The 23,411-nt window shown below is 40.9% G+C and overlaps 1 protein-coding gene across 12 annotated transcripts in view; it reads left to right on the top strand.

The window, feature by feature from the left end:
- Positions 1-15,847, top strand: part of FBXW11 (F-box and WD repeat domain containing 11) — a 134,545-nt gene extending 118,698 nt beyond the window's left edge. For 11 of the 12 annotated variants that reach the window (XM_041750562.1, XM_041750557.1, XM_041750556.1 and 8 more), the window contains 5 exons: positions 1,935-2,053; positions 4,158-4,268; positions 5,194-5,272; positions 6,330-6,515; positions 13,283-15,847. In XM_041750562.1, coding sequence (XP_041606496.1) covers positions 1,935-2,053; positions 4,158-4,268; positions 5,194-5,272; positions 6,330-6,491 — 471 coding nt within the window. In that variant the 3' untranslated portion in view covers positions 6,492-6,515; positions 13,283-15,847. Of the gene's footprint in view, positions 1-1,934; positions 2,054-4,157; positions 4,269-5,193; positions 5,273-6,329; positions 6,516-7,015; positions 7,346-13,282 lie in introns of those variants that run through there. The other variant, XM_041750554.1, reaches the window with a different exon arrangement.
- The last annotated feature ends 7,564 nt before the right edge of the window (positions 15,848-23,411 follow it).

The raw sequence follows: 23,411 nt of genomic DNA, 5'->3' as shown, positions 1-23,411 counted from the left end.
GGGTTAGCCATCTAATTTCAGAACATTTTCATTGCCCTCTGAAAAAAACCCCCAACCCATTGACAGTCAACCCCCATTCTCTTCTCCTGGTGCCTGGCAATGACTAATCTACTTTTTGTCCATGGATATGCCTCTTCTAGACATTTCATACAAATATAATCATAATATGTGATGTTTCTGTCTGGCTTCTTGCGTTTAGTGTCATGTTTTCATGGTTCATCCGTGAATATTGTGGCATGTGTCAGTATGTCATTCGTTCTAATGACAATAAAATTTCATGGATTTAACCACGTTCTGTTTGTCCATTTGTCAGTTGATGGACATTTTGGTGGTTTGCACTTTTTATTTGTATCAAATAGTGCTGCCATAAGCATTTGTGTACAAGCTTTTGCATGGACATAAATTTTTAGTTCTCTTGGGAGGTAACTCTGGGTTTAACATTTTGAGGAACTGCCAAAATTTTCCAAAGTGGCTACATCATTTTAAAATCCCACTAGCAATGTGTGAGCATTTAGATTTGGCTCAAAAAGCCTTCTTTTTATGGCCAGTACTAGTTAGCTTTCTAGAGTCTAGTTTCTAGCCCCACAAATCACAAAGGTAGCATCAAACTTTAAATGAGTGGTCTGTAAGCTGGACAAGTAGGGTGTGTATGTAATCACTCACTGCTCAGTCACACCAATTGGAATGAGATCACTGTGTGGAATGTTTGGGCCTTTTTACAAAACAGTGTTGCATTAGATCAGCCTGGAGGACTTTTCCATATCCTTGCCAGCACTTGTTATTGTCTGTCTTTTTTATTACAGCCATCCTAGTAGTTGTGCAGTGGTATCACTGGTTTTGGTTTCCATTTCCCTAGTGACTAATTGTAGTGAGCATCTTTTCGGTGCTTATTGGCCATTTTTATATCTTATTTGGAGAAACATGTATTTTAAATCTTTCACATACTTAAAAAATTGGATTATTATTACTTTTTAAAATTGTGTAGTTGTAAAAGTTTTTTATATACTCTGGTTACAAGTCCCTTATCAGGTAAATTATTTGCAAATATTTTCTTCCATCCTGTGGGTTCTCTTTTCACTTTCTTGGTGGTGTCCTTTGAAACACAGACAACTTAATTTTAATGGAGTCCAGTTTCTCAGTTTTTGTCTTCTGTTGCTTATGCTTTTGTTGTCATGTCTAAGAAACCATTGTCTAATCCAAGATCACAAAGATTTACTCCTGGGTTTTCTTCTGAGAGTTTCATAGTTTCAGCTCTCACATTTAGGCCTTTGATCCATTCTGAATTAAATTTTTGTGTATCGTGTGAGTTAGGGGTCTGACTTCATTCTCTTGCATGTAGATATCTAGTTATCCCATTCAACTACAAATGCAGCTGGTAAAATAATTCAGGGCACTTCGGTTGCTTTGCATCTCCTTATTTGGCTTGTAATATATTAAGTGTGTCTGTGAACATCTAAGTCTTGCAGATGGTTTCACAAAAGAGGGATTATTTATTCCACATACATAATATTAGGAGTGATGTGTCAAAACAAATGGAGCTGTTCAAGCAACTATGCTGGAAAAGAGGAGGATGTGAAAGGTGAAACTTTTTCACATCAGTTACATTGGATTTGACATGTCAGCTGGCATGAAAACATAAAATCTGGCCCACACTCTTCCTTCTAGGCAAGTGAATGTCTGAACCATCCAGGAGATGTTCTCTTTGTGAATATCTCAAGGTTTGGAGACTTCACAGCTTCCCTGTGTTTCATTCCTGTTTTATCCCTCCACAGCCAAGAAAACTGTATGCTGGCCAATCTGTCCCCCAGCCCCCAAACCATATTTCATAGTCAAGTATTTTGGTCATTCTCAGAAGCTCTGATTTTTGTAAAAAGGTGTATTGTGAGGGGACTTTTCTGCATTTGTTCTTAAAAGACTGATAATCTATTATACAGGTCTGGAGCACAAGTACCTGTGAATTTGTTCGTACTCTGAATGGGCACAAGCGAGGCATTGCCTGTCTCCAGTACAGGGATCGGCTGGTTGTTAGTGGATCATCAGATAATACCATAAGGTGGGTAGAAGTTGGTGTGCTGCCAGAGCAGGCCGATTTTTGCCATATTTTTTATTCCTCCCTGTCTTGATGTTCGAAAGACTTTGAACCTTCAGGGATACTTCAAGTAAGAAAACTGTATATGACTTTTATTAATCTGTTTGGCTCTGCATACTGAAGCAGATAAACTGATTCCCCCAAGACACAATGTTTTATAACGTCTGCTCCACCCAAGATCCCTTAATACCCAAACCCCTCAGAACAGAGGATGCTCTGGCTTGACTCACCACTTTCCCTTACCTGTACCTCCTCTCTTCCTCACTAGCACATGGGACGAGCATACTTTGTCTTGTACAAGACTGTGCTACAGGATCATCCACTCCTATTATGCCTGTATTTTATCTCCCAACACTCAGTGACCTTGCTTTCTAGTAAATATGACAGACTTTAAACATTTTATTAAATATCTTAAATATTAAAAAAATATCTTAAATATTTAATCTTTGTTATATTATTTTATAATATTTATCTTAAATATCTGTTTACTAATCCTTAGTCATTTTTCCATTGTCCTGGCTTGTTTATAACCAAATTGTTTAATGTTTGGGCAAAATAAAGATTGGTTTAAAAAAAAAAGAAGGAAGGAGGGAATGAAACCACAATGATAGAGCCGAAACTGCTGTGAGTTTTCTTTATTGTTTTAAGTTTTTAAGGTATTATGAAAGTACCATGAGAACCTGAATCTTGATGCTTTCTATTACTTAACTATTTCAGCAGTAGACAGTCCTTAACTTTCTCACGGGACTCTCTGAGGTTTTACAAAGTGATAATGTGTATTCCTTTATAGTTTATAGAGGGGACCACTTTGGAGTCAGTGGTAGTGCTAAATGACACTGTTCACAGTAGATTAGAGAAGCCAGTGTCCCTGACACTGATGAGAAGATTTGCTGAGTGTGGCTGTCATAAAATATTCATGGGGCGGATGGTAAGAGCTACTTGTAGAGAGGCTAAGAAAAGGTTGTTACAGAATTAGTTTGCTAACTTTGTTTTGTACGTGCTTATGATTTATTTTTGCAAACAGTGTAGGAAAACCAATGATAGAAAAATGTGAAAATTTCAATTTCACATATAAATCATACACCAAGAAAAAGTCTGGATGTTGTGTGGGTTTATATTTTTGAGATGCTTCATATACCTAATAAGAGGCTCCCACTATGACCTCATAAACTAGACAACCCTAATATGCAGTATCATCTAAGAGGGGTTGTCCCTAAGCCTCATCAGGAGAGGGAAACCACCATGCTCATGAACTGGTCCTTTTTTTTTTTTTTTTAAGATTTTATTTATTTATTCATGAGGGACACAGAGAGGCAGAGACATAGGCAGAGGGAGAAGGCGGCTCCCCATGGGGAGCCCGATGTGGGACTTGATCGCAGGACCCCAGGATCATGACCTGAGCCAAAGGCAGATGCTCAACCACTGAGCCACTCAGGTGCCCCTCGTGCACTGGTTCTAACTTTAGCAGGCCTCATTGATTCTAGGCCAGAAGTGCCTGGCCTGGAAGCCTAACACCCCTGGCTGTACATACTATATCCTCTCCTCAACCCACACACATGCCTTTTCTTTCTCTTTACTGCCTGCAATCCCTGTCTCCCCCAGGAAAGTCCTTGTTATACCATTTAGCTACGTGGTTTCATCAATTCAGACATTAAAAGAATGCCGAATAAAAATTAAAAGAATAGTAATACATGCATGTGATTAAAAAACTGAATAAAAGGAAATATAATGAGAAGGCTTCTACCCAATTTAGTCTCTTTAAAAAAAAAATGTTTTTATTTAAGTATTCTCTACACCTAACATGGGGCTCGAACTCATGACCCTGAGATCAAGAGTCACATGCTCTTCTGACTCAGCTAGCCCTGTGTCCCCCAAATTAGTGCTTTAAAATATACAAATGATCTAAATATACATATGTATCTTTCTACGTGTATAATGTAGACTGGGAGTGAAGATAGAAACAAGTTCAGGAGAGTGAAAATCATGAATGGGACAGACATGAAGAACTCAAGGATAGTGTGAATCATGTGTGGGAAGTTGTTTCACAGAGATCTGTTTTACTTTCAAGGCTATGGGATATCGAATGTGGTGCCTGTTTAAGAGTCCTAGAGGGACATGAAGAATTGGTCCGATGCATCCGGTTTGATAACAAGAGGATTGTCAGTGGGGCCTATGATGGGTATGTATTTCAAATTTTAAATACACTACTGTCACTGTGTCTAGAGGAAAAACAAGCACTGTATATTAAGCAGCTATGTATGTGCCAATTCTGTGCTAGATCCTTGCTGTGTAATGGATGGCAGATGTTATTATACCACTTGATCAGGTGAAGCTGCTCAGGCCCAGAAGGATGAGTGGTCTTGCCCCAAGTCTTACAGTAGGATAGCTTCTGTAACTCCTATGCTTACACTTTTAACCATTATGGTAACTATTATTGTAAGCTTTGTAAGTAGCTTAGGTTGTACAGGAATTCCATTCTTTGCCTCAGTCCTAAATTAAGCTAGGTGTGTGTGTGTGTGTGTGTGTGTGTGTGTGTGTGTGTGTTTGTGTTTGTGTGTGTTCGTTCAGTGGTCCATTTCCTTTACCCTTTGGTTAAACACTCTTTTTTAAAAAAGCCTCAGGACTTTTTAAATGAGCAAATGGCAACTGTAAACCTTTCAAGGTGACTTTATGTATACTTCACAAATGGACTAGTTGGTCTGTTTATACTCCTTTGCTTAGTTCGAAGAAAGGTATCCTTGGAATTTCACAGAGAGTCCTAGCTTCTGTCAGCAGCACCTACTCAGCTCCAGAGAGCCCTCTGATTAATGAATTTGGTGACATAGATTATCAGGTCAGGAACTGAATTTAGATAACCTGAAGTTGTTTTCTGGTCTCCCTTAAAAAATATTTCTTCACAGTTTCAACAATTCCGAGAATGTGTAGGTCCTTATTTTTTTTTCAAAATCAAGTGTAAATGGTTTAAATGACTTGTTAAGACATAAGCAGTCTCCATTAGCTTTTCTAATAGCAGTTCAGATGTACTTTTTTCTATCAGGGAAGTTCCTTGATATATAAAATGTTAATAACTTTTCTACTAATCGCAATCTCCATTTATTTTCTAGGAAAATTAAAGTTTGGGACTTGCAAGCTGCTCTTGACCCTCGAGCCCCAGCAAGCACTTTGTGTTTGCGCACATTGGTGGTATGTAATCTGTTGAAATGGGAGTGGTTCCTGCCCTGGAAGATGATACCTGCAGATAGACCTGCCTAGGTGTATCACAAGAAAGCTTGTGTATCTCACAGTGTGCCTTCAGAGAAATGCACTATTTTGTTCATTTTGTTTAGCCAAAAGCAGAGAATAACTGACATTTACATTACAGGGAGCTCTTTCCCAAGGAGCATTAATACAGCTTAATATGTGAAAGCAGGCGTCCTCATTTGTAGGTGGATTGGTTTCCTCTAGAGTACAAAGTATTTCCTGTAGATTTGGGAGATTTCTTAATATGGGTATCTGGTTACGTTATATTTTTATAATATAGCACATGTTTGTATTATGATGGAATTTCCCCTTAATCTATATTGTATGGATTATTGCTTTGGCATATAAAAATACCTTATTTTTATGTGTTAATCTTGTTTTAGCAACTTTGGCAGGCTCATTATTTCTAATAGTCTGGTTACTTTTGTTACATTAATGAGGAGACAGTTGTTTGAAAATATTGATAGACTTGTTCTTATTTTCAGTAGCTTTACCTTTTATTTCTATTTTTTTGCTTCTTGCACTGATTAGAACATGCAGTCCTGTGGTTAGGACCATTTTTCTTTTCTTCTTTATTTTAATGAGAATGCTTCTATTTCACCATTAATTTTGATTTTGACTGTGGTTGAGATAGATATTCTTGGTAATGTTAAAAACATCCTTCTGGCTCTGCTTTTTACAGCGTATCATGCATGGGTATTTAATATGGTTGTTTACCTTTCCAAGATCCTTGGCGAAGTGATCGCATAGTTTTTTTCTTCAACATATTAATGAGCCAGGATCTCCGATACAAAGATTAATTAAAAAAAAAAAAAAGGCTTAGAAGGAAAAGCCAAGGTATTTGCTCCCAGGGTAAAGGACAAAGCTCAGTAAGCTCTGGAATATTATTTAGGAAGCATGGATAAGTAGCTACATTTTCAGCCTGCACCAAATCACTGATCATGAGATACGAGGGATTGTAAAGGTTTCGTTTTACTCATCAAGCTGTTAAATTTCACAGGAACATTCTGGACGTGTGTTCCGGCTACAGTTTGATGAATTTCAGATCATCAGCAGCTCCCATGATGACACTATTTTGATTTGGGATTTCTTAAATGTGCCTCCCAGTGCCCAGAACGAGACCCGTTCTCCCTCCAGAACATACACTTACATTTCCAGATAACAGTCTGCACTTTACCCGTTTCAGGTGAGTACCTCCCCATGTTTAACCTTGCTCATTGAATTCACCTTCCCTTTGGGGCAGTGTTGTGATTTGGGTTTCCCGTTGATAGGAACCAAGGTGGTTAGTGTCTATTAGGTGCCTCAGCATTGCAGAATTCCAGTGTCAGGCTAGATCTTTATGGTCATACTAAAATAAGATCGAAATTGGCATCCTATATATTGTGGGTTTTCACATCGGCAGTTGATGTAGTTCCTGTTTTTTAAAACTGTTTTCCTAAATGGTTCCCCAGGTCCTATCAATTTAACACAGGTAAAGTCCTTCAAATTCAGTTTTGGGATGTAAGAATCTCCTTTTTCTCTGTTTTTCAGTTCTTTTATTTAAAAAAAAAATCACCATCAACCAAACACTCAAAATTCCCCCTCTGCCCCTGTTATTAATCTACCCACCACCACTGTTCGTTAGAAGAGGGATCAAAGAAAGGTGTTTGTTGAGAAAGCCCCTAAAACCGGTTCTTCATCCATTAGACACAACAGGTACCCTGGAAGCAAAGTCCTTTGCTCTGGTTACAGGAAGACTTAGAGCCATTGTAACCATTGATGATGGCATTTTGATTACTAAGGGTGTCCAACCTAGAGGATGAGAAGCCTTTTACTTGGCTGTGTCCTGGGAACCGATGGCCCTGTTCATCTGGAGCAGTATTTCCAACTCTGAAAATTTTTGCAAGGGGGCCAATAAATTCTGTGCATGTTAAACTTGGCAGATTGAATCAATATGTTTGTACCTATATGTATTACTGTGTATATATATGTATGTAAAGATTGATTAATAAAAATCATATTTATTTAAAAATATTACTTAATACTTAGTGGCTCTTTATCATTATACATTTTTCTGTTCATTAAATATTAAAAGTGTAAAGAAAGTTTATGTGTAGAATTGTGAAATTATTTTTGATGAAAAGATAGGGCTCGTAGATCACCCAATTACCATTGTTTCTAATACTTCTTACTTAAGACTCTAAGACCCAAAACACAGATGTCCAGGAAGTTTGTTTTACCCAAGGGTCAGCAGACTACAGCCAGCGGCCAAATTTGTTCCACTGCCTGATTTTATTCCCCTACCACAGCAAGCTAAGAATAGTTTTTTTACACTTTTAAATAATTGAAAAAAGTTAAAAGAAGAATACTATTTTATGACACGTGAAAATTATGTGAATTTTAAATTCTAGTGTCCATAAATAATGAAGTTTTATTATTATAGCTGTGCTCATTTGTTTATATATTGCCTCTGGCCATTTTCATTCTTCATTGGCAGAGGTGAATATATGCCACGGAGACAATATGGCTTGCAGCAGCTAAAATATTTATTATACAGCTCTTTGAGAAAAAGTTTGCTGACCTCTAGTCTTGCCCCTATGCCGTCTATTAGTGATAAACCAAGGGTCTGCATCAGGAATGGCAAATAAACACTTTCTTCATGCTGGCTGGGTTTGATCAGTAGTGTCTGGCTGGAAGGATTCTGGGACCCAATGTGGACCCCAAAGGGATAATTGGGTTGTCAGTGTGTACCTGGGTATGGGAGGTGAATGGTTAATGACTTGTAAGCCATATACATAGCTGCTCTTCCCACCCCAGGTTTGTTTATACTATTTCTCATGATAGTGACCATCTGCCCTGCTACTTTCTCTCTGGATAGATTCTTCATGAGTTGAAAACCCTTATGGCATAGTTACTACATTTATTGAATAGAATCTTAAAATAGATATTATAAGGGAATTACAGAGGAAGAAGGGAAGGATCTCTTGAATGTTTGTTCCTCCTCACTTCAACCTCCCTTCCCAAAAATCCTAAGGAAAATACTGGGAAGGAGAAATGGACCCAAATGAAAATTGGTTTCCCTCCTGGTCTTTCTTCTCCCTCATTCACTTTCCATTCTGCTCTCAGCTAGGATCATCTTAAGCTCAGCCACTGCCATCCTCTGCCTTATTGGCTTCCCGTTGTCTTCAGGACTGAGGTTCATTGACTTCAATTAGCTGACAGGAGTTTTAGCATTTAGCTGTTAAATGACTAGATTTAGTCAGACTAGATTCTGTTTAATTTCTCTAATTACACCATAGTAGTTCAGACCTCTATCATCTCCCTCCCCTTGTGTGCATTATTATGCCTTTTTTAGACACTCCCACCCACCTTTGCCCCTTTATTTGATCTGATTTATTATTTGATACTGAAATAGTTTGCATGTCTGTCTCCTTCACAAGGCTGTAGTACTCCTTTTATTATGTAACTCCAATGTTCAATAGAGTGCTCAGGTGTATTGTAAGTGCTTATTGATGTTTGTTGGGCAAGTGACACCCAGGGCCAAAAGGACATATTGGTGTTTTTTTCTCCTAGGCTACACTAGAGTTTGCCCTTAAATAGATAAATGTCTGTACAGCTGTAGTGTATTTCTGCAGTCACTTTCAGCAAACCTAAAGATAATATACTCAGTAAAAAATTGGAATAAGTCCTCTAAACTGGCAGTGTCAGGTACTAGATATATTCCCTACATAGTCAGGTACCTAGATGTACATGTCTCCCTCTGCCTTGCCCCTGTTCTTGTTTTTTAAATCAATTTTATTGAGGTATGATTTTGTAGAAATTGTACTCGTTTAAAGCATAATATTTGATGAGTTTTTACAAATGTAGACAATCTCTGAAACTACTTCTACAATCAAGATAACATTTGTCACCCCAAAAAGTTCCCTTCTGTCACCTGTGTAGGCAAAGTGTGACCCCATCCTAGCCTTAGCAAACACCAACCTGCCTTTCTGTCGATTAGTGTACATTTTCTATAGCTGCACCATCCAGTAAGGTATCCAGTAAGGTAGTCAGTAGCTACTTGTGGCTATTCAGCTCTTGAAATGTGCCCAGTGTGCCTTAGGGACTAAATTTTAAATTATATTGTAATTGAATTTAATTGAATATTTCATTGTATTTAATTATACTTTAAATAGCTACATGTAGATAGTGATTACTGTTTGGACCAGCATATTTTAGAAAGTTTTGTGTTCTTAGCTTTTACATATCCGTCTTTGATTCAGTTAGAATTAATTTGGTGTATATAGTGTGAGGTGAGAATGTCATTGGTCTTGTTTTTGTAAAATACCTGTTTGTTCTAGCACTAAAAGGAAAAAAAAATTCCTTTTCCCATAGAATTTGCTTTAGCAGCTTTGTCCAAAAATCAGTTGACCCCTTATGTGTAGGTCTATTTCTGGACTCTTTTCTAAGTCCATGATATATATGGCTATTCTTTTGCCAGTGCTGTAGAGTATTAATAAACCTTCCAACTTAAAAAAATTGTTTTGATTCTAGATTCTTTAGATTTTCACATTCTAGATTCTTTAAATTTTCACTTCCAGTTTTAAATTAAAGTGTCAAATTATTTTTTTTTTATTGTCAAAGTTTATGAAGAGGACTACTGGGACTATAATTAAGACTACATTGAATCATATTATCATTTTAGGGGAGAATTTCCACGTTAACAAAAATTGAGTCTTCCAATCCATGAACGTGGTCTATCTCTATTCTTCAGGTTTTCAGTTTCTCTTAAGCAGTATTTTGCAGGTTTTAGTGTAGAAGCCTTGTACATCTTTTGTTAAACTTATTACATTCTTTTTCTTTTCAAAACTGTACGTTTTCCTGTGCACATTGCTTTAGCTGCATTGTGCCTCTGCTTTTATTTTTCCGCATAAGGGAAGCACATAAAATAGGACATGGACAACTGCAGCCATAGCTGAGCCTCTGGAGTAGATAGGCTCAGGGAAATAGGTGTGTCAGAGAACAGCTTAAGCATAATTCTTTTGGATTTTTGATAGGTGTTTTTCTCTTTATCCTCTGATTAGAGAGGCACTTGATAAAATCCAAGATATCCGTAGTTTGTTTCCCCTCTCTGGCTTATTTAATAGGTGAAATTTAGAACATAATAAACTTCCACAAATTGGACAACTTTTATATATTACTTTAAAGTGCCCTGAAACAAGATTTTTTTGGTTGAGGAATGAAATAATGATCACCAATGGTGTTTCTCTCATTGGCTATGACAGAAAGGAAACTGTGGTGTTAATTCTTCTAGACCTTCCTCCTGCCCTCGTTTTGGGAATCTCAGAACAACTGTCCTTGTTATGATCAACAATTAGAAAAATCAATGGAAAAATCTTATCTGCTATTTAAGTAGCACAAGCAGTGAAACCTCAAATGTGTTTGTCTCTTCAAAGTGAATTACTTTTGACAACCTTGGCAGTCAGCTCTATAGATTTTACTGCTCTTTTCCAAATTCTTTTCATTTATTGTAACATGAAAAAAATTATTACCATGTGATACTGTAAGATTTATGCATAATAAGAAACACTACCCTAATGATGATTTAACCTTGCAGTAAAAGATTCAACCCTAAAAATCCAAGGTAAGAGTATTTCTGTGTCAGGAAATTTAGCAATGGATTTATTTGCTGAGTCATTTTTTTTTTAAAGATTTTATTCATTTATTCATGAGAGACACAGAAAGAGAGGCAGAGACACAAGCAGAGGGAAAAGCAGGCTCCTTGTGGGGAGCCAGCCCCATGCGGGACTTGATCCCGGGTCTCCAGGGTCACACCCTGGGCTGAAGGCAGCGCTAAACCGCTGAGCCACCCGGGCTGCCCTATTTGCTGAGTCATTAAAAAAAAAAAAAAATTACTAACTCCTAAGAGCCTAATAAATACAGTAGCTCTCTTTTTTATTACAAGACAATATATGATCATTATTAGGAAATTAGAATAAGTAGGTAAGCCAAAAGAAGAAAATACTCTTCACCATTGTTAATTTCCTTGTATATGCCCTTTCAGACTTCTTAAAATTATGGCTGATAAATATACATGTTTTTAAAATGCTTCCCCCCCCCCCCTTTATTGCAAAATTGTTCCATGTCCATAATGTCAATATTTATCTCAATTACTACTCCTAGTGGCAAAACAATATTCGATTGTTTGGCTAGGCCCTGTTGTTTTATATGTATATTTCCCCCCAGTTTAGCTGTTATAAAACACATTGCCATGATCATTTCTTTAGCTTAATCTCTACTTTCTTTTTTAAAGATTTATTATTTTTTATTATATATATATATATATAGAAAGAGCATGAGCAGGAGGGGCAAAGGGAGAGGGAGAGAGAATTTATTTTTATTTTATTTTATTTTTTTAATTTATTTATGATAGTCATAGAGAGAGAGAGAGAGGCAGAGACACAGGCAGAGGGAGAAGCAGGCTCCATGCACCGGGAGCCCGATGTGGGATTCGATCCCGGGTCTCCAGGATTGCGCCCTGGGCCAAAGGCAGGTGCCAAACCCCTGAGCCACCCAGGGATCCCAGGAGAGAGAATTTCAAGCACACTCTGCACTCACCGAGTGCGGAGCCCAATGTGGGCCTCAGTCTCACAACCTTGGGATCGTGACCTGAGCCAAAACCAAGAGTCAGTCGCTCAACTGACTGTGCCACCTAGGCACCCGTAATCTTTGCTTTTATTACTGTTGGATAAATTCCAGAAATGTCTTTAGTGTCTGGGTTAAAAGGTATGATGTTTAAAGACTGGGATGCACAGAGTCATGTTACTCTCCAGCAGAGTTAAATCAGTTTACATTACCAAGAGCAGTGTTTGGAATGCCTACTTCTTATCTGTGGGTGTTAATATTTTAAAAATAATACTCTTAAAGATCCTTCATGCAAAAACAGTGATGAATGAAATTAAATCTCTCTTGATCTCATTGAGAAGAATTCTTGATCTTTATGAAAATTGACAACCTTTTAGGCAAGTTTCCTTTTAAAAAAAAGTACAAGCTTTTAAAAAACCTCTCTCCTCTCTTTTTTTGTCAGAGAATTTTAGACTTAAAGGTAACTTTTAAGTCTTCTAGGTCAGTGATTTAGTACTATGTTTGGAAAGGATTGTCACCCATTAGTGATTGTGAAATCATTTTAATGGATTTTGACTTTGTTATGATGAAATTTAGAATAGAAAAATGTCAGCCTGCATTGTACATAGTTAACGATAAGTTTAGGTACGTGTGTGTGCGCTTATTTATCTACATGGGTGAATGTGGAGATTATGACTAGACTATTTCTGACTCAAGGTCATGGTCAAAGCAATATGTAGCATTCAGTAGTCTTTCCCTCTACACTGTATTGTTCTTTTACCGAATGATGTATTTCAAAAAGAAGTAACTTCTGATTATTAGCATTCTATTTAGAAGGAGTACTTTACTAGCTTTTGCATATTTTTGTTTCACAATGATAGAGAGGTCAGGCAGATAGGAAACCGGCCTTTGTAGGCTCTGATGTCTTAAAAGATAAATCTGAATATAAAATCTCACATGAAGCATATTTTGTCATATGAATAATTTTTAGCAGCAAGCACTGACAGTTGATAAGTTACAGGGTCAGTCATCTCTTTGAGTCCCCTCTTTGTCATTTAATGGCTAATGCTTTGAACTAAGTAATGTCTCTGTGCCTTAGTTCTTTTATTTTTCAAGTGGTATCATAGTTTCTACCTCATAAGATTATTGCAAGGTTTAAATAAATCTGATGCCTGGTATGTATTATGCTCAAAACAACTTGGAGCTTTTATTTTTGATGCTGATTATATTTGAAAATTGGTAATTTGTTCTGTGTGCATGAGTATATGTCTGTGTGGATGTGGATGGACTGTGGTGTATATCTCCATGTCTAACCAGAATATCCATCCATACTCCCTTTGTTTTTTGTTTTGTTTTGTTTTGTTTTCCCAGGGTTTCCTAGTCTTGAACTACTGGCTACATGGCTACCAAATGCCTAAGGGAGTTCTTCACAGCTGAGTTATGAAGCTGGAATTGGTTCTAGACGCTGGGTAGATGCAAAGCAGCCTAACTCTTCCAAGTACCAACATTTCTCACCTCCGATTCCGGCCTCTACTTTGAGAAGGATACCTTAGCTTCACCGACTTCCAGTAGAACAGAAGCCCATTTCCTCCCCCCATCAGTGAAACAAACAAAAAAAAATCTAATGCTTCAAATGTAAATTGTTCATATAAAAGGAACATACAGTCTGTTTTACGGAAGTAAATCGACCATCAAGAGAAGACTGGCCTCTAATTTATATTGCTTTGCACTTTGGTCTGATATTAAGAAACAGCATTCTTCTTTGGTGAAATTTTGGGTGCCAAACACCTACCCAGAATGTCCAGGGCTTTCCTTTTCAGAAGTTAGCATTCTCCTTTTGACCGTCCAAGTCATTATGAATTCTGACCTGTATTAGGAACATGTTGGACAATGGAAAAATTTCTCTGGATTGTCTTAGTAATATTTTTTGGATTATACTTCATTTCTGTACCAATTTCTTTTAATTTAAAGAACTATAAGCCAGGTTATATTATCTCCCAAAAGGTAATATAGCTCTTTTCTTTTATTAACTGTTCTCTCTGTATCCCAACCATCTCCTGATATTTGGTAGAGTAACACTTTTACATGTGTGCTTGCCTCCTAATTTAAAATACTGTATCCGCATGTAGATATAATGTACATAACAGTTTAACCTCAAGGTTGCTGGAGTCAGGGCCCCTGTGCCTGAGACACTAATACAGAGTGTGTTCGCACTTAGCCATGGGCTGGCCTCAAGAACCTGATACCAGGGTTAATGTGGATTACCTAGAACCCTTCCTGCAGTATTCATATGGTATTTTTATTTTGTCATTGTCATTTTGTGTGTATGTGTGTGGTGTGTGTGTTTTTAATGGGAATCTTGTTTTAAAATGTAATTTCTGAAGTTGAACACAATGTTTTATTCGTTGTGCAGCATATATAATAGAGAGGTACCTTGAAATTTTGCTGTTGTTCTTTTCATCATAAGTACTTCTGAGTACTAGTGGTCACTTCCCATGGTATTCATTTGACTTTACTGTCCAAGATCATCATTCTCTGCATTTGTAACCCTGGAAAGGGAGGAACAAGAAGACCCTGTTGACTGGGTGTTCTGGCTCTGGAATGCACACATAGTGGCATGGATGTAACATCCTCCCCAGGGTGTGTATGGGGCCTGCTCATATGCTGGAGCCCGTATACCAGGTCGGGTTGGTTCAGAGGCCCATCTTGAATGGAAGGGTACTCCTACGTGGTGCAAAGCCTCAAGCTCATGAATCCTATTCCCATCATCTCTGGTGTCACCTGCTGCCGTGGCCCTGGCAGGTTCTCAGAACTCCCAAGTGCTCTGCAGCCCGAATGTGTGAATGGCACTATCACGCTGACCATGCATGGAAAGGACTTTGGCATTCGGTTGGCACTCCCTTTTCCCTCGTTCAATATTAGGTTCTGATTTGCCCCTTGCCATTGTTTCCAAAGATTAAGGAATGTCAGTAACATTTTAAAGGACCAATAAGAACCTCCTGTTAACTAAACCTCTTCCCGTGGAAGCACACTCTACTACTAAAGGGAAGGGCCCTGGGCTCTGTTTTGTCCTTTGCATTGAGAAGGTGTGGGGATCAATTGTGTATGTGATTTGTTTATTGGGTTGGCTTGGCTTTCTAGTTTTTCTTTTTCTTTTTTAAAAAAATACATCTTTCCCTCCCACGTTACCAAATTAATTTCTATTTTTGAGAAGTTGAGTCTCCAAGTGTAATAAAAAGGAAATCTCTATTTGTGAGGTAGATGTTGTAAGCTTGACAGTGGTTGTGGAAGTGAGTCCACTTTTACCACTCCACATTACAGCTTTATATCAACTGGTTAGGAGAGCCCAGGGGTGCGGGAGGGACGGGTGGGGAGGAGGCAATTCTGAACGAATGGATTTTTTTGTTGTTGTTTTTGCATGTTTAATATAGAAGTTCTTGTTCCTTGGGAGATCATGGCCTTCGAATATGCACACAACCTTTGAATTGTGCCTACTAAATTATAGCAGGGGACTTTGGCACCCAAGGATTTCTGACTTTCTGGGATTATAGTAGTAATTCCCAGCCGTACCCTGGACTTTATTTTGCTAACCATAATTGAGCAACTGTAAATTACTGCTATATTAATGTTTTAAAGCACTGGGATAGTCTAATTCTAACTTGTAATTAATTATGTTTGCCAATTATCTGTTTGAAATAAATTTGTGTCTGAACAGCTATTGAAACTGTTAAATTGTACAGATATTATTCATGACAGCTTTGTACTGTGGAATGTGCTTAATAAAAAACAAAAAGTTTGACTTTTGTCCAATAAATTGCTAAGTAATGTCAATAAATCAAGTATGAGTATTATGCAGTACATCTAATCTGGCTTCATGCAATTGTTACTTCAGCTACTAATTCAAAGCCAATACTCTTAATAAAGTGTTAAAATATTCTGATGCTCTGTTAAGAAATTTTTCAAAAAACTGTTATGTTCTTTCAGTAATTCAGTGATGTACCATTAAAGTTTGTAGATTTAAAAAATCATCTGCTCTGTAAAGTGGAGTTGAAAGCAAACTGCTTTTTTGGCTTGTGAGAGGTTTGTGTGAGATAATGCCAGTCCATGCCTTGGGGTGTTTTGCTGAAAGCTCATTTTCACCTCAGGACGTGGTAGCTAACTTCTCATAAGTTCTTTCTTAACTGCTTCACCGGTAACTGTAAAAATATGAAAGTGGCCCCTTCTGTTTCCCAAGTTTCTCTGAGGGTGAGTGGATCCTCTGGTTCTTGAAGAGGCAGGTGCACATGTGAGAAGGTGCCTGCTCCGTGTAAGCATAGGACATGGAATTGTTCAGTTTTCCATGTTTGCAGATGCCCACATCACTGGTTGAGCACCGTAGTAGCATAGGTTTCTAGATAACTAGCTTTCCCCGCATGAGTCCACCAAATTGGTAACGTGGACATTGGGGATGAGAGTACTTCTATACAGTATTGCCTCCACCCGTTTTTCTTGTAAATGTTTTAAAAATAATATGTATGTGGTTAAGAGAATCTCTTTACAAGCCATAAAAGGAATAAACGTGATTCTCTCCTTCACCCTTGACCCTCAATCCCCCAATCATCATTAGCCAGTTTTTTGTATCCTTCGACAGTGAGGAATACTCTGTGAGTAGCAGGTCATGGTGTGTATACATGTATGTGTATATTGGACATGTACACACATACCACCCCACCCCTTTTAATGGCAATGATAGCATGCTCTCTGTGCTGTGCTGCACTTTGCTTTCTCATCTCCTATTCTTTAGGAGAACCTTCCATATTGATGGAATTATGCCTCTTTCGTGGGCATGCCCGTTTTCTATTTGGTTCCCACAATTTATGTACCAAGTTCCTTGAAGTTTAGGTCGTTTCCTGCCCTTTCCTGTAGCGACTCTCATCTTTCAGAGCTCTTTCTCGCCTGTGCCACGTGTGAAAAACCAATGGTGATTAGGGCTCATCCATGCGAACAGCAAAGGTTGAGCCCATCTGTTACTGCAAAGTGGGAAGGACCTCAGGTGTCAGACGATCTTAACCTCTCCAGTCGCCTCCCAGCCTCACAGAGATGGGTGTTCAGTACATGATAGTTTCTTCCTCAACAGGTGAGGTGTTGCTGCAAGAAATTCACAGCTACAAGTTCATCTCATATTGATTATGGCTATTCTAAGGGATGTTTTGTAGAACTCCTTGGATAGATAACCAGAGGACAGAGTGGTGCTTTGCCATTTCAGCTTCTTGATTTTCTAGTTAATAAGGAAAAAGGAAGTCAGGCCATCTGGCTAATAATCCTGTTACTGATTAGCTGTGTGGCAATACCCCCTTTGGGGTCCTAACTTCCCTATGACACCTAGAGGTGTCACTAGCTCAAGTCCCGGAGGGCACATGCCCCAGCTCTGGATGATTTGTTGGCTTGCAGGAATGCAGACCCCGTAATGCCAGTCTAAATTTTTTTTTTTAAGATTGTATTTATTTACTCATGAGAGACACAGGCAGAGGGAGAAGCAGGCTCCCTGTGGGGAGCCCAATGTGGGACTTGATCCCCAGACCCAGGATCACACCCTGAGCCAAAGGCAGATGCTCAACCTCTGAGTCACCCAGGCATCCCTACCAGGTCTAAATTTTAAGAAAAACTGAAAATCCGGGTTATGTAAAGATCCAATTGATAAAGAGTTGGTGACTTTATTGGGGGGAAAGGGAGACTTTTTAAAGTCAATCACTGGAGCACCAGTTTGCCATCCCTAAACCAACATGATTTTAAGCATTTCTAGCAGTGACCTCGAAACATCTTAAGTTTGACAACTGATCACTTTGGGAAATAGAAGAGATTCCAGAGCAAAGGGACAGATTAAATTATCTACCTTGTGACAAAGTGACCAGCACATAGAATGACTGAATACATGTTTCTTTAGGAAAAATGACCAAACGAGGGGTTTGAAAAGGCAGGAGAGGGAAGGAGCCAAGAGCCAGCAGCCACTTTCTTCCATCACATTGTGTTCAGAACAGCTGCCTGCTTTTGTGCTGAGTTCACCTTATAGTAAGGCCGGCTTGAGGCCTGGGATCGACTCGGTCTTCCAATTGGGGGAAATTCTGGAACCTCCAAGCTCCTTGTTTGTTGCTTGAAGCTGGGTCTGAGACCTCATGGACTCTCAGACTTCTGTGGGATGACTGCATACATGGCTATCTTCATGTGCTTACCTGCCCAAAGACGAGGTGATGGTCCCCACACCCAAATGCACTGAAATCCCAATCCAGTGTTAAAAAATGTATATAGGTTGTGTGGAGCCACACGAAGGAATTATAGTGCAGGTCTTCAGTAACTTTTTTCATATGCATGTGTGGAGAACTGGACAGCAGTTGCCTTCAACTTTGTGGCTTTTTACTCATCCTGTCTCCAGATATTGCTGAATTGTATTTTTCACAATAGATATGTTGTTGGACTGGCCTGGGAGAACCTATGAGTGACAAAACCAGAGACTTAATCTGTAGTGGGACATGCCCGAGGAACAGCCTAGAGCTGGTGTTCTGGCGAGATCTCACTGAGTACAACTTAAGCTCCTTGCACTCTTTACCACCATCTTTGGATCCAACGGACCTTTCCGTGCTTTCGGGCTGTGTTTTACTTCCAAATACCCTGAAGCTCTGGGGGTTGAGAAGGAAAGCTCTTAGAACGCTGCAGACTTTGGAACTTGGTATCACATCCAGAGATATCCTATGAGGGTCACTGGTCTACTGGGTGGCAGAGAGGAAAAGAGGATGAGCTTTGGGGCCATTAGACTTAGCTTGAGTTTGGAGCTCTGCCACCTAACTGGCAGCAGCCCCAGGAACAAGGACATTCTCTGCCCTGAACCTGAGCTTCCTCTAGGAAGTGAGTGGAGACAGTATTTTAAAATCACTGTAAAAATTAAATGACAAAACCTAAAATGCCTTGTCTAAATCTAAACTTAAATCTACTCAAAGCACTGTGCCAACCAGTACCTAATACACCTTCAATGCCAGCCATTTTTGGTAGCTTCCACTGTGGCTTTTTTTTTTTTTTTAAGATTTTTAAAGAATTTATTTGTGAGAGGCAGATACATAGGTAGAGGGAGAAGCAGGCTCCCTGCCTGATGTGGGACTTGATCCCAGGACCCTGGGATCATGCCCTGAGCCAAAGGCAGATGCTTAACTACTGAGGCACCCAGGCGTCCCTCTACTGTGGTTTTTAAGCAAATGGTACAGAATGTCCAGAGCAGAGAAAGGCATGATAAGGGTTAGGGGTTAGGGCTCAGGGTGGTATGAGATGAGACAGGAATCAAACTTGCTTAGACAGCCTGAGGCCTGTCTGGGCCCTCCCCCCCCTTTTTTAAGATTTTATTTACTTATTTATTCATGAGAGACACACAGAGAGACAGAGACATAGGCAGAGGGAGAAGCAGGTTCCCCGCGGGGAGCCTGATGCAGGACCTGATCCACTATGCTCAGCGAATTGTAGTGTCTCCAAAGTGGACAGGCAAGAATTTCACATCCTCACTGTGCATGTGTGCATGTGTGTGGGCAGTAGGGCGGGTAGAGGGGTGGGCAATGCAGGGAAGAGGGTAAGTCAATGCCAACAACAGCAACAACAAGAATAAACATAACCACCGACTAGTGAGTTGCCAGGCCTGTTTGGAAGGCTTTACACATACTGTAATCCTCACAAAAGCCCTGTGTGGCCTGTGTTAGTACCACTTGATAGCTGAGGAAACTGAGGCCCAGGGCTGTCTTGCTCTTGAGCAGCTGGGCTTAGCCTTGATTCTAGTCCTTTTTTTTTTTTTTTTAAGATTTTATTTATTCATGAGAGACACACAGAGGGAGAAGCAGGCTCGACGCAGGGAGCCTGATGTGGGACTTGATCCTGGGACTCCAGGATCACGCCCTGGGCCGAAGGCAGGTGCCAAACCACTGAGCCACTCAGGGATCCCCGATTCCAGTCTATCTTGGCTGTCACTGCAGACCCCTTCCCATGTTGCCCTCGCCTCTCCCTCTCCATGCCGCAGGGGCACTGTGACCAGCAGAGCCTCCCCAAGGAGCCAGGCCTCCTATTGAGCAGTCCTCCTGCATTAACAGGCCCTCTGCACATCTTTTTTCCTTCCCGTTAGTGTCTCTGGCATACATTCTTTGGTCATTAATAAACATGCGTGAATGCCCTCAACAACACACAAAGTTTGGTGGGGTGCGGCCAGGCCGGTGGGCCATGCTGAGCACTGGGGGCTCTATCCTGGCAGCAGTGGGCAGCCACGGATGGGTTGGAAGCTGGGGCTGACCGGTTAGAAGGCTGGTGTCCTGACTGAGGAGAGGAATGCAGAGGTCTGGAATAAGGAAAGCCCTGAGGAGGTGAGAGAGGGCAGTTTTGTTTTTTGTTTTTTTGTGTATTTTTTATTGGCGCTCAATTTGCCAACATATAGCATAACACCCAGTGCTCATCTGGTCAAGAGGGCAGTTTTGGAGGTGGTTGAGGGAGTAGGAGGCGCCGGCCAGGGCGGCCACGGTTGGTGTGTGTCTCCTATGAGCCACTAGGTGGGGTTGTAGGGAAAGGAGCCCTGCCCCTGCTCTCAGGAAGCTTCCAGTCCAGAAGAAAGAGACCATATGCTGTGAGTGCTGCCCTGCCCACACAGCCCTGAAAGGGCCGGATAGATCCTGATGGTGATAAGTGCCCTGAAGAGGTCACGCCTGGCAGCCAGTGCAGCGGACTGCGGAACATCTGAGCCAGGCTCTCAGTGCTAAGCTGGATCCAGTGGGGAGGAATGTTCCAGGCTGGGGGAACCACAGATGCAAAGGCCATGAGGTGGGTCTGCCCAGCCTGAACAAACGGGCAGGAGGGGCGCTTGGTCTCCCAGGTAAGGGAAGGAGGGCTCGAGAAGGGTGACACGTTTGGATTTGGACATTGCCGGTGCCTGGGAGATAGGCAAGTGAAGCCGACTCGGGCTGTCTGGAGGGAAGAGAGAGATGGCTCTTGAAGAAGAGCCCAAACACTGAGCCAGGAAGATGGCAGCCTTTAGGATGAGGGCACGGGAGGACACACCAGCGACAGGGATGGAGAAGGAGGAGCTGGAAAGGGAGGGGCGTGATAACCAGCCGTCTTGGCAAGGCGGGTGGAGGCTCCCAGAACTCGGAAGACCTCCCTCCCTGAGCAGTTGCTTCCGGGCTGCGCAGGCCCACAGGGAACAAGGCCTGTCCCCTCACCAGGCCGCAGGCAGGACACCTCATCCTGCTTCCCCCTCCCTCAGCGCAGCGCCCCTTTCTCCTGATGGCCGGCGCCGGCGGCAAACAGCAAACCGCCCAGCCGGGCCCTTTGCCTCTCTTGTCCTTGGGACTGTTCCCTGCAAGCCCATCTGCACAAACAGACGGGGGCCAGGTCTGCGCCTCAGGAATGAGGAGATAAAAGGGACCATCGGGGCTTTTTCCACCAAAGGCGAAAGCATTTTATAGAACGGGCTGCGAGTTTTTGTTTCAGGAAATTTCATCATGTCTCCAAGAAGGGGAGGGGAAAATGAGAGAGGGAGAGGGTGGTGGTAGTGGGGTTGGGGTAGGAGAGAAGTTAATTGGCCTCAGATTTTCTCACTCCCTTTTCATGTTGGTAACACGAGGCGGCCCAGGTCAGCCTCAGGTCAGCGACGTTTGGGCTCTTTAGTGCCCCTCTGTGAATACCTCATTTCTGTAATAGTTTTTCCTTTAAAAACAGCTCTGCCTTCTTTGGCAGATGGTGACATTCCATTAGCATATGGAATATTTTTCAAAACACATCCGAAAGCATGTCTCTTACGGAGGAGACTGGGCAAAAGCAAATGAATGTTTGAAAAGTATGTTGGGAGCAACTCAACATTTAACAGAAGGCTCTCCCTCCACCGCCCCCACCCTGCCCTCCCCACCATGGCTCCTGGATTGTGACTGTAACCAACAAGAGGAGTGGATTTTCCCCCAAAGCTAGTCTGTTGGCTGTACCATGACCATCACAATACATAGAGGGTAGCTAGAGACGGCCTGAACCCAAGAGAATAAAGAGCATGTTTCTTGGACTGGAATGGACATCGGCAAGCCTTTGTGGATTTGGCATTGGGGGTAATGATGGATGCTTCTTGTTCACTGAATACCTATTGTGTGCTAGGTGCCATGTGTGGCTTGCATTGTTGTCTTTCCTGCTGAAATCTATCTACCACAGCATGAGCAGAGCCATCCCTTGAACGCATGACTCAGATCATGTCACTGCCCTGCTCAACACACTCCAGCGGCTGGCCATTATACTTGGTTAGAATCAAATTCAAACTCCTTGTTATGACCTGCAGCAATCCAGCGCCTGCCTGCCCCTCTAAGCACACTTCACTTTGTCACTCCCACTTCAGTTATGAGGCTTTTGTTCCATTCCTTATTTCTGCCTCAGGGGCCTTTGCATGTGCTGTTCCCTCTGCTTAGCATGCATTTCTTCTGTTATTTATTATGGCTACTTCCTCATCATTCAGATCTCAGCTCAAATACCCTCTTCTCCAAGGAGACTGCTACGACCAGGTCATCTAAATTATTCTCTATTGCATCTTGTGTTCTATTTACTCTATAGTCCTTACCATTTTATTACTTTGCTTACTTGTATTTATTCGACACATATTTAGTGAAGGCCTACTATGTGCCAGGTCCTGAGGGAGGCATGACAAAACTAATGTCCCTGCTCCCAGAAAGCCTACAGTATGACATGGGAAGGCAGATGATAAACAAATTATATATTTTCTGACATCCCCTATCAGAAATGTAAACTTCCTGAAGACAGGGACCTTGTTTGTCTTCTTCAGAAGCCATTTTGGGGCATGGTATCCACAGAGCCTATGGAATCATAGTTACATGAAGGACAGGACCCCGTTTTATAAACAATGGTATTGAGGATAGAACTGGAAGTGGCTATCAAAATGGCACAGCAAGGATCTGAATCCAGTTCTGACTGATTCTGAAGCAGGAGCTTTGAGAAGAGGCCTCTTGGAGGGTGTTTTTCCTACTGCTTCCTTCTCCCAGCCCAATGTCTGGGTCCTCCCTGCCTCCCCACATCCATCTGACCTATCCCATGACTGCGCCTTCAGCTCCCCACTCTCTGTGTCACTTTGGACAATGTCCTTCAACTCGCTGAGCCCGTTTCCTCTTCAAAGTGAGCACTTAAACCACAAGAGATTCGCCAAAGCTTCAGAGATTCTATTATCTTGGGTTCTATAACAATTTGGAAACTGGGTTCTGTAACTGGGTAGAGTAACAGTTTGTAATGACGGTTTGAAAAGTAATTTTGATTTCTGCATCTCTAGCTGAATGGTAATGTCAAGGTCCAACACGGTCTCAGTGGCTACCTCTTCTCAGACTATTATATCTATATCTAGACTATTATATCTATATCTCTACTCTGCTCACTTTGTTGATCCAGGGATAGAAGTCCATTTCACACTTGCCTGGGCAAAGGAGAGCATTTATTGGCTCATATTACACACGAGCCCAGG

Source organism: Vulpes lagopus, chromosome 3 (genome assembly GCF_018345385.1).
Source record: "Vulpes lagopus strain Blue_001 chromosome 3, ASM1834538v1, whole genome shotgun sequence".
Lineage (NCBI taxonomy): Eukaryota > Metazoa > Chordata > Mammalia > Carnivora > Canidae > Vulpes > Vulpes lagopus.
The sequence above is the reverse complement of the archived record's forward strand: the minus strand, read 5'-3'. Positions and strand labels throughout refer to the sequence as shown.